Here is a 12335-nt window from a genome sequence, read left to right on the forward strand (position 1 = left end):
TATCGTATGCTCTGAATTATTCCTGATGTTCTTCTGAGATTGCTCTTGACCCCTCTTGCATCTCCTTCCTTTTTTCCCCGAGTTCTGAAGGCTCTTCAGAGAAATATAAATGACTGAAAAGCGACCTCTTGATAAATTGTCCAGCTCCTCTATAAGTGCAGTTTCACTTGGATGGAGCTACTGTAAGTAAGTGGATGGGGTTTACAATAGCAATGGGTGGCAGAGACTGCCCATCAAAGGCAGCCTGCTCCTTCCCTTAGTGATTTTTTTTCAGCTGGTGTGCTGTAAGTTTTTAAAACATGTGGTACCTATTTAGTCAGGGGCACTGATGTATTTTCCATTGGATTGTCAAATAAAAGAATGACAGCAGCCAACACAATAGCTGTCTAGTATGAAATAATCAAAATTATACCTATTTTTTGTCAGATCAGCAAAAAATATTTTTTTGGTGTTCCACAGAATTTTAATAATTAATTTATGTGTGTCATGTGATGAAAAAGGTTAAATTGCAGCTTTAGTACAATAATCCCGTGTTGTTCATAGTACCATTCACTTCTGGTCTTTTTGGATATTAGATAATGAGAAATAAAGATACAGATAGCACAGTGTCTGTAGTATAGAAGTTTATTATTATTTATTTATTTATAAATTTATTATAAATTTATTATTTATCTGGGTTAATTATAGTTATTTCACAGAAATAAAGAATGGAAAACTCCAGAGGGGCCAAACAGATGCAGATCAAAGTCTAAGAAAAAGACAGGAACAAATAGACTTGGAGAGAGCATTAATGAATTTCACTTATATCTTACTGTTTAGGCATAACCTGTGGGTAGAATTTGGGAGTAGGTTTGCAGGAGGAGACAGAAGGTTTGAAGAGGCTGTTAGTATAGTTAACATAACAGTTTACTACAAGATTTAGTCCTAACCTTATAGTTCTCAGTTAAGCTACATAACAAACAGGGAAAAGCATAGTTATTACATAATCAAAAACTATCAGTTTATTAGAAAAATGGACAAAAGACACGAATAGGCATTTCACAAAAGAAGAAATTTGAGTAAGTGACACATAAGATGATGTGTAATCTAACTATCAGGGAAATTCAGTAGAATGCAGTTGACTGTGAGTTCTGTAAGGTCAAGGACTGTCTGTGTCATTCTCCTCCATTTTACCCCTAGCTTCTAGCACAATGTTTAGCAGTAGTAGGTGAGCTCATGTATTTGTTGAATAAATGAAATAAACAAATGACATTGGGATTTTTTTTTTAACCTCTTAGTTTGGCGGTACAGTTTAAAAATACTCAGGATGACTAGGATTAAAACTGGCATGGTTAAAGGGCAGTCTCATACTCTCTTTGTGGGGCTGTCAATTGACACAGTCTTTTTGGAAAGCATTTTAGTGATATGTATTAAAATGGTATCGCATATACCCTGTGACTAACCAGTTCCCATCTAGAAATTTATCTGAAGCTAAAATAGAGCGCACACACACACTCTGTAACATTAGTAATACTAAATTCTGAATGTAACCCAATTATCTTTTGGGGAACTAGTTCATCATTTTAAATAAGAATTACATGTATAATAATTGTATATGACTCCTCAGAATGTTGTTTATTTCAGGGGAGTGAAATTATTAGTTCCAGAATAGAGTTTTTGAGCAAAGAGCCGGTATTATTTTTATAATTGGAAAACTGAAACCATTAAGGTTAAAAAAAAAAAAAAGTAAGTAGGTGGAAGAATACTCCTTATTCGTATTTACAGGAACAGTCAAAACATTTACTCAGGGCCAAGAAAGAAGATTTTGCTAAATAGGGAGACATCCTACAATCTTGTGTATGAAACTGGACATTTAGAGTTCAGTTTTCTTGTGTTTAGCATGTGAGAATATTAGTTGGCACATTCCGATGTTAGTTGTGTCTAATTCTTATCAATATATTCAACACCTGACTATTCTACTTCTGAGTTTATTGTGAAGAAATAGTTAGGTGATCAGTCATATCATATATATATTACATCTACTTTTCCTCACATAACAACAATTATGGAAGTTCCTCCAGGTTAATTGGCAAAGGCCTACTTCATTTATTTTAATAAATCATAGTTTAATCATTTACTTAACCATTTCTCTGTTCTTGATCATTCAGTTATTTTCCGTTGTTTTACCTCTAAAAACTGCTGCAGTAAATGTGTCATATAATCCTGTGAGTGAGGCTGCTAGGCTGAAGGATTTACTTTTTCTGATTGAGTTTGAATCATGGCTTCACCATTTTAATAACTTTGCTATCTTAGAAAAGTACTTGGTTCTTAATTATTGTTGTTATTAATTAAAACATTCCTTTTTCATTAAATTGGGTTTGTTAACTATTAAAATCTCATGTATCTCTGGGTTAATTTCTGGCCTCCATTTTACTGATTGGTTTGTTCATTTCTGTGCACTGCCCTGCTACTTTGATAATGGTGATGGCTTTGTAGTAAGTTTTAGTACCTGGGGTAGCAAGTTCTTGTTCTCTCCCCAGTGCTAAGTATATATGTTTGTTGCATATTAAGTTAATAAATATGCTTAGTAAGTGATAAATATTAAGTGAAATTGGGGTGCCCATTTACTTTAAGGCCTGTTGATTGTGTCTCCTCCAAGCTAAAAATGGCATAACACTTTCTCAGGTGTAACTAGTGACAAGGGAGGAGTATTGATTGAATACATCCAATTGAAGAGTATTGGATGATCAGTGTGAATTTGAAGGTAAGAGGGCACGCTTTAGGAATGAGAGGAACACTTTAAGCCCTAGAGAAAAGACAGTTTGATAGTGAATCCCAAGGCTGAAAAATGCTGGATAGCACCCATAGTGGAGTGCTTTTTTCCTTCCATCTTTCGTTTAGAAAAATTTCAAACATACAGGAAAGGTATAATATATTGGGTTGACTGAGAAGTTTGTTTTTTTCTGTAAGATGATTCTAGTAGCACTTAGTTGTCCTTAACTTCATTCTAAACAATTTTGTTAGATTGTATTGTAACAGCTCTCCTATCAATGTGCATTAAAAAAACTTATCAAAATTGGTGAATTTTTGTACAGCCATTTTAATATTGAAGATGGAAGAAAATACACAATATTTTTGTCATATTATGCTTTATTGTTTCAAGAAAGGTAAAAATGCAACTGAAACACACACACACACACACACACAAATAAAAATTGGAGCAGCATATGGATAAAGTGCCTTGACTGACTGAATGTGTCAAAAGTAGTTTGCGAAGTTTCATGCTGGAGATTTCTCACTCGACAGTGCTCCACGATCGGGTAGACCCGTTGAAGTTGAATGTGATCAAATGGAGACATTAATTGAGAACAATCAGTGCTATACCATGTAGGAGATAGCTGACATCCTCAGAATATCCAAATCAATAAAGTTATTGGTATAAATGAAAAATGACTTTTACTTTTGGCCAATCTAATAATATCTATATATCCTTCACTTAGATGTACCGGCTGTTAACATTTTTACTATAACTGCTGCTAGTACTCTTCCTCTTCCTCTTCGTGTCTGTCTCTCCTTCCCTCCCTCGCTATACATATTAGATGTATATTCAGATAGATGCTGAACCACTTGAGAGTTGGAGACAGGAAAACATTTCAACCGTGTATGCCCTAAGAATCAAAGACATTCCCTCACATAACCAAATGCGGTTATCACAGTTGAGAAACTTAACATTGCAATGATTATCTGAAATACTGTCAACATTCAAATTTCCCCAAGTTTCCCAGTAATGCCCTTCACAACCATTTTTTATTCCCAGATCTAGGATCTGGGAAATGAAGGATCATATACTGCATTTAGTTGTTGTGTCTCCTTTAGTGTAGAAGGATGTAGAAGTAATCTGCAGCCTGTTTTGTTTGTGCAGGGTGTCTCATAATACTGACATTTTTGAAAAGTACAGGCCACTTTTACAGTATCTTTCTCAACTTACATTTACCTGCTTACTCATGATTAAATTCAGATTAAATATTTTAAGCAGGAAGAATACCTAGGTGGTGACGTGTCTTAATGTACATCACTTTAGAAAGCACACGATGTCAGTTTGTTCTATTATTGATGATGTTAAATCTGAACACTTGATTTAAGGTAGTGTTTACTGTACTTCTCTATTTTACAGATGTTTTTCTTTGCAATTACTAGACTGTGGAGTGATACTAAATAACTTCCCCCACCCCTCGTATTTCTCACCCAATGGTTTTAGCATCCATTGATGATTCTTACCTCAGTTACTACTTTAGTGTCTGCAAAATGGAAATTTTGAAATTCTTTTATTTCTTCTACATTTATTAGCTAGCATTCTTCTATAAAGAAGGACTTTTGTTCCCTGCTTTATCTCTCTTTTTATTTTATTCTTTGCTAATATTGCTCTGGACTCAGGAATTCTTTTTTTATTTAGTTTGTTATATTCCATTCTTATCTTTATTCATTTTGATGCCCGTATTTCTAAATATGACCAGTGGGAGCCCTTTCAGACTGGCTCCTGTGCCCTTATGATGTCTTCATCTGTGTTTGAGCTTTTTCTTGCTGATACAGTAATATGGTTTAGGCACTCTTTGTGTTTTTCCTGCTTCAGCTGTGGAATTAGCTATTTTGCCAAGTAGTCCATTCCATTTTTATGGTGAATGATGTTGGAAATAAAAATCTCGGTGCTCATGGTGCTTTTCTATTGAGGTATCACTCTTTCAGTAGACAGACTATATGCATTTTTAAAATATAAGCATGAATTCATAATACTACTAATTTCTAATCCCCAAAAGTTTTTTTCTCCTTATTCCATTTGGTATTTGTATCTCTCTTTTCTCATGGTAAGGTCCCTGATCCCCAAAAGTTTTAATATTTGCACAGTCATGTAGTAATTGCTACACGATTATCACTACCAACAACAAACCGAAGTTGAAAATTTTTTTTGCCTTTCTTTCTGTCCATGGGCTGTTGTTTATAATTGTTTGTAATGTATAAACTTAACCTAAGTACTTGATGAGTACTTACAACAATTTACCTGAAGTGATTAAAAATTTTAGATGCAGAACCCTCCTTTCTACTTGACAGTTTTCTTTTTTTTCCCCTCAGAAGAAAGTAGTTTGATATTTATTTAGTAAAAAAGGTTTGTGCACAATATAGTAAATACGGTTTTTACAAATCTGTTTTGGAAATGTGGGTGTTTATTTGGGTTTCATACTCTTTAATTATTGGCTTGGCCAAAAAGCCTGTTTAGTTTTTTCCATAAAAGAAATGACACATTTTTAATTTTCACCAATAACTTTATTGATTTGGATATTTTGCGTATGTTGGCTATCTCCTGCTACTGGCTTCTAGTGGGTAGAGGCCAGGCATGCTGCTGAACGTCTTCCAGTGCATACGAAAGCCCCACAGCAAATAATCATTTGGCCAAAATGGCAATAGTACCAAGAAACTTCGCAAACCACTTTTGACACATTCAGTCAGTCACAGCACCTTCTCCATATACTGCACCAATCTTTTTTTTGAGTTTCAGTTGCATTTTTACCTTTCTTGAAATAATAAAGCATAATATGCCCAAAATCTTCCATCTTCAATATTAAAATGGCTACACAAAAATTCATCAATTTTGATTTTTTAATGCATGCTGATATGACAGCTGTCACAATCTAAGAAAATTGTTTGAAATGAAGTTAAAGACAACTAAGCACTACTAGAGCCATCTTACAGGAAAAACTAAATGAACTTTTTGATCAACCCAATACTTCATCCATCAGTTGTTTTACTTCTTTGTGTTTTGTGATTGCTTGACTTATACAGTTCTGAAGTTTAGCCCCAGTCAGCCCACTTTTACCTGTTTATGAAGACTACATAGCCGGCTTTCTTCATCCATTGCTACTGTTAGGGATCCAGTTGCCAGATGTCCCTCCCCTCTAGTTGGGTCAACTATAAGCAGGGTATTATCAAACACTGCAAAGGAAGTAGCAACTGGATGAGTTTTAATGTTCAAATAACTTTTCTTTTTAAAAAAAATATTTTATTTGTTTAATTTTAGACAGAAGGGAAGGGCGGAGAAAGAGAGGGAGAGAAACATCAATGTGTGGTTACCTCTTGCGCGCCCCCTACTGGAGACCTGGCCCACAACCAAGGCATGTGCCCTGCCTGGGAATTGAACCAGTGATTTTTTGGTTCACAGGCCAGCGCTCAATCCACTGAGCCACACCAGCCGGGGCTTTCTTTTTTAAGTTAACTTCTGCTGAAGCAGTTTCTTCATTTATAGTAATTTCAGGCAACTGCGCATTTTTTAAAAGCTGGTAACAAAGCGAAAGTACAGGCATCCAAAATATTTCCATCATAATCGAGGCAAATGAGATTACAGTGTAGAACCCAAGCATGCTTTCTTGGAGAAATGCACAAGTCCTGTTTGTGAATTATCTGTGAATTTTCGATGACATCTGCAATGAACTGGCCAGCCACTTGGGTCTCTTCTTCAGGTGGTCCAGAATGAAATCTCGAGGAACACAGAGGTGGTAGATCCATGTTAGGAACAAAATGTTCTTTATTGGGGGCATCTGTTGGTGGTGCTGCAACTTCTACATGTTACTGGTCTTTCCCAGCTTAACCAAAGCAGAAAGCCATCTGCAGCACTAATTGAACCTATGTTGATAGTGTGGTTCCAAATTCACCAAGTTCTCCTCCATTGAGATGGCAGTTCTTTTTCAAAATTCTCCTGTAATACTCCAGAGGTTCCACAGTTTTGAACCCAGCCGCCATCTACCCTCCTGCCTGCCTGTGCCTGACAGTTTTTTAAAAAAATTATTTTATCCAGTAGTCCCATAGGTTTTGTTGTGATATAGCAATTTGCTAATTTTAAAAACTGAATCCTATTTTAGCACAAGAGTTGCTCATACCCTGAGGGGTGTGTTATAAAATAGTTTTGCCTGTACTGCAAAGATACACTTCCATTGACTCATTTAAATTTTATGTTATTATTAGGGGAGCTCAGATTACTGGCATGATTGCTTTTTGGGAAACTTTATTTTACCTTAGGCAAAGATATTGATGTTCAAAGAAACGGAGAAAAATAAGATGCAAAAATCAGATCAGAAAATTTAGAAAATAAGAGCTGCCACTGGGGTATTTTTTTCCTCTAAATAATCAGTTAATTTAGTTCTTATTAACAGCAGTCTTGTTAAAAGCTACTTGCGTCTCTTCTTCAGGTGGTCCAGACCGAAATCTCGAGGATGACTTCCATTGTTTGGATGATTTCCATTGTTTAAGAAAAGAAAACAAAGTTTTTTGTAATTGTGTAGAAATGCTGCATAACTATAACCTAATTTTTCCTTTTGGCCTCCAACAGGACTTTTGTTGTTGTTGTTGTTTTTTAAATCAAAACTAGGACAGATTGTTTAATCTATCTCCAGGAAAGTGTTGCACAGTCCCTGGTAATTCCTTGTCCAGGGTTTGAAAACCTTTTTCATTTTTATCCATTTAATCAAAATCCCTGCTACTGTAAATAAACTATTTTCCTTAGTTTATTCTTAGTGAAAACACAACATACTGTCATGGTTATAGAAATGACACCCTCCTTTTTCCCCTTCACCCTAGAAGACTTTTTCAACACAATTATGACTACTGTTGCTAACTCAAGTTAATTTTAGGTTCTATTGCTAAAAACCTCAGTTTTGCCATTTATTGAGGTGTTAATTTAAATATTAATGTATTTAGAGCAGAAGTGTCAATTTTTAGGGAATCTAGAGCAACAGCAAAGCTGCGGTTAAACTGCCATAAGGATGGACACCAAGGAAGCTGTGTTTGGGACAAAAATCAAGTTAAGGTAGATGCAAAGGAGAGAAAGCACTGGATCCTGGTGGGCAGGGGTTGGTAGATGGGAGTGGGCTGTATGCCTCTCATGGCAAAGAATAGATTTTTGAAGAGGAAGCCACAGAAGACTTACGGGAAATATTAAGGATTTGGGTTTAAGTACTACCTTTCCTCTGAATGTATACGTTTTGGCACACTTAGCTAGTAGGATAGTTTAAAAGCTGATAAGGTTAAGTTTTTCACTGAAGTGATATTCGTTGATAAAACCATTGCCAAAACCCAGCTTTAGCCCTAATGCCTGTTATTGCTTGGAAGTCAAAGGAAATCTTGGTTTGAAATATTAAACTGACAAAATCAGTACAGAAGATTTAATTTTTCCTTTTTTGTTTTGTGGTGTAAAGATTGCATTTCTCTCCATAGCAACATGAACCGTGAAGACCGGAATGTGCTGCGTATGAAAGAACGGGAGAGGCGGAATCAGGAAATACAACAGGGTGAAGACGCCTTCCCACCTAGTTCTCCTCTCTTTGCTGAGCCATACAAAGTTGTAAGTGGTTCTTCTCTGAATGTTGTTTTTCCTCAATACTATGACATTTTTGCTTTAAAATGTTTAAACTTAAATTTTTATATTAGAGAAGCTGTTCCGTATACCTTTTAACATTTTGTTTCTTTCCTCTAAGTATACTTTGTTGGAGACTTTTATTGGAGTACATGTATACAACATGCATACAGAAAAATACAAAAATTGTGTTACAGTTAAAAGAATTTTCACAACATGAATAATCTGATACAATTAGTACCTAGATCAAGAAATAGAGTATTACAACGGCCCTAAAATCATCCTCATTGTCCCCCACTCCCACCCCCAGTTGCTATCCTGTAATTTTAAAAATGTGGTCTGGATTAGCTCAAACACTGATGTCTGTACTCCTGGCTCTACTACTAACTCTGGGCAGGTATTTCACCTTTCCAGGCCTTGAATTAAATTAAAATTCTGTGAACCAATCTGTATTATCTTCTGTTTCCTAGGTTCTTCAGGTATAACAACAATCAAAGATAAATATATTTCATAGATTCTTTTGTTTTCCCCTATTTCTTTGCTTACTTGGTTAACTAAGTTTCAGTGACTTACTGGTATGTTTGAATAAATATATCTTCGGTATCTGTTTTTTTTTCCTGTTATCGCATACTACATGCTCTGATTTTCTCTCTTAACATATTTAACGCTTAATTAACAATATCAGATTTAGATTAAAGCATGTTGTTAGAAGTGTTCAATGAATGGAACTAATTGCTCTTTTTATAACTGCCATTGTGCTTGATATGGGGTTACATAAAACACTGAATGGTACTACTTCTAATGACTATAATGTAGCTGTAAGGACCACAACTGTCTAATATTTGATTTGACTTTGGGTTTCATTTGAACTATTTTTACATTTTAAAGGCTTATAGTGTGTGTAATAGCTATAATACAATGTGTAGCAGCAGTAATGACCATTATTGGCGTATGGTATGAGATTGAGAGTGTGTTAGGCCTTTCCTGGATGAAATATAAATGTAGCAACATATTCTGGGTTTACCCTTATACCGTTTGTTGTTTTTGGAAACTATAATATATGAGGTCTATAAAAGCCATGTATTCAGAGCTTTTAAGGGTTTTCTAATTAAAGGAAGTTATACTGACATGATTTATATGAGAGTAACATAAAACCTGGGATTTGGGATTAGGGATTAAAGTTATACTACCATTTATTTTGTAATTATATTATAATCAATTGGGTTTTATATCTAATTCTGATATTGTCTATAAATTGCAGTATATTTATCTCTTTTGTTTAATAGGGATCAGATTGATTTTCAGATAATTTAAAGTCATTAATTGATTTATGCCAACCTCAAAATAAAATAGTTGTGGCTCAGTCTTGATTTCCTTTTTACTATAATTGGTAAACTTTCATCCATGTTTATGAGTATGAAAGAGTGCTAAAGCTTGTAGACATCTTAGTCTTATTATCCAAGAGTAATTCTTGAAGTTTAAAGTAGGTGCTGTTGACTTCAAATATTAGAGCATTTATTGGTTAGAATTAATAGGATTTAAAATTTATTTATTTTTAAAATTAAATTTATTGGGGAGGATTTAAAACTTTTGTTAGTGGATTTTCCATTCTTAATTTGTTGCTGGGACTTTTAACTTGATGAATCAAAGTAACAGAGGAATTAGAATTTGAAAAACAATCAGTTGGATTTAATTTGTTTTACTAAATTTTTGTTTTTGCTTTTAACTATAGATTGCATTATAAGGAATATATACTGTTTTCTTAGACTGCCAGTGTATGTGTATTGACTGATCTGCTGACCTATAACTTAATGGCATGAAGACAGATTACTTTTCCTGCTCTTCAAAAGATTTTCACTACTGTTTCAGTATATTTATTGGTGCAATATGGCTTTTCTTCCCTCTTGGAATCGATTATATATATTTCTCAGTAGCCTATAGAATATTTATGTTCCAGTGTGAATGTTTTTCACTTTCAGTACATTTTTTCACTATAAAAAGTATATATTTAGAGTTCGCTTTGAGATATTAACCTTAAGACATGAGGAAAGACCCTATCCATTTGAAATTTGGAAAGTCAGTTTAGAAACATCTTTTATTTTCAGCTATGCTAATTGTATGTTTATATTTTACTTTTTTTTGTAGACTAGCAAAGAAGATAAGCTGTCAAGTCGCATTCAGAGTATGCTTGGAAACTACGATGAAATGAAGGATTTCATAGGCGACAGATCTATACCAAAGCTTGTTGCAATTCCCAAGCCTACCGTACCACCGACAGCAGATGAAAAATCTAACCCAAACTTCTTTGAACAGAGACATGGGAGCTCTCATCAGAGTAGCAAATGGACTCCAGTAGGACCTGCACCCAGCACTTCTCAGTCTCAGAAAAGGTCCTCGGGCTTGCAGAGTGGACACAGTAGCCAGCGGACCACTGCAGGTGGCAGTGGTGGCACTAATAGTAGTGGCCAGAGGCATGACCGTGATTCATATAGCAGTGGTGGAAGCAGTAGCCGGAAAAAAGGCCAGCATGGATCAGAACACTCCAAATCACGCTCTTCCAGTCCTGGAAAACCCCAAGCTGTTTCCTCATTAAGCTCTAGTCATTCCAGGTCTCATGGGAATGATCACCATAGCAAGGAACATCAGCGTTCCAAATCACCTCGGGACGCTGATGCAAACTGGGATTCTCCTTCCCGTGTACCTTTTTCAAGTGGGCAGCACTCAAGTCAGTCTTTCCCACCTTCATTGATGTCAAAGTCCAGCTCCATGTTACAGAAACCCACTGCCTACGTGCGGCCCATGGACGGACAGGAGTCCGTGGAACCAAAGCTGTCTTCTGAGCACTACAGCAGCCAATCCCATGGCAACAGTGTGACTGAATTGAAGCCCAGCAGCAAAGCACATCTCACCAAGCTGAAAATACCTTCCCAACCACTGGATGTAAGTCACACAGATAGAGCTTTTAACATGGTGACTGTGTGAAGCAGTTTACTATGAAATTATGATTGAACTTAACTGTGTCTTTGTTTCAGTACTTAGGAGTGTAAAAGTTTAAAGGAAGACTTGTGATTGACTCCCAAGTGGACCCATAGAGCTGATAGCGTCCCCTCTTGGGCCGTGGAGAAAATGTCATTCACTGTTTCAAACATTAAAATGACAAGTCGGTTATAGAACAGAACTATGACCTATGAATATCTTAGATTTCCTCCTTTTGATTTTATGGAATAATACTTCTTTGTTCTTTTGTCAACAAAATTGTAATTTGTATTTTCATAGCGATACTCATGAATGAGCTGTGGGCCATGATTTATTGTGGTAGATGCTGGAAGTTTTTAGGTCCTTGGAGATGGTATTGTTATCTGATTTGGATGCTCTGATTCTTTTCCCTGGTTACATTTAAGATTTGAGGCAGCTTCTCCCCTGGTTACACTTAAGGTTTGAGACAGCTTCTCCAGGCTCATTGTAGTGGTTTGAAATTTATAGTGTTTATAACTACATACCAAAGCATGGTATTTAGAGTAAAGAAGTAAAATAGCTGAATTTTCTTTTAATGAAGTTTTTGCAATAACAATTTTTTTAAAGATTTTTTTAAAAATGTATTTTTAGAGAAGGGAAGGGAGGGAGAAAGAGAGGGAGAGAAACATCAGTGTGTGGTTGCATCTTGTGCATCCCCTACTGGGGACCTGGCCTGCAACCCAGGCATGTGCCCTACACTGGGAATGAACTGGCAACCCTTTGGTTTGCAGGCTGGTGCTCAATCCACTGAGCCACACCAGCCAGGGCCAATAAAAAAAATTTTAAAGATAATGTTAGTAGCTTAAAATCACAGCTCATAGCTTGAAACTGTGGGGGAGGGGTCAGGTATAGGTAAAATGCTATTTGAGAACATTTAAAAATTTTCCTGTGGACTTGGGAAGCTCATTGTTCATGGCATTTGTCACCTAATTACTCCGCTCAA

The 12335-nt window shown here is 35.8% G+C and overlaps 1 protein-coding gene and 1 pseudogene across 2 annotated transcripts in view; one reads left to right on the forward strand and one right to left on the reverse strand.

Annotated features, from left to right (window-relative positions):
• The window catches only part of AFF4 (ALF transcription elongation factor 4), an 88018-nt gene that overhangs the window by 15327 nt on the left and 60356 nt on the right, over nt 1-12335 (forward strand). For both annotated transcript variants that reach the window (XM_054568480.1, XM_054568481.1), the window contains exons 2-3: nt 8239-8365; nt 10523-11317. In XM_054568480.1, the coding sequence (XP_054424455.1) occupies nt 8243-8365; nt 10523-11317 (918 nt within the window). In that variant the 5' untranslated portion in view covers nt 8239-8242. The remainder of the gene's footprint in view (nt 1-8238; nt 8366-10522; nt 11318-12335) is intronic.
• LOC129066325 (exosome complex component RRP43-like) lies at nt 5748-6768 on the reverse strand (annotated as a pseudogene).

This window comes from Pteronotus mesoamericanus, unplaced genomic scaffold (assembly GCF_021234165.1).
Source record: "Pteronotus mesoamericanus isolate MK-2021 breed Mesoamerican mustached bat unplaced genomic scaffold, CSHL_Meso_final contig_2, whole genome shotgun sequence".
Classification (NCBI taxonomy): Eukaryota; Metazoa; Chordata; class Mammalia; order Chiroptera; family Mormoopidae; genus Pteronotus; species Pteronotus mesoamericanus.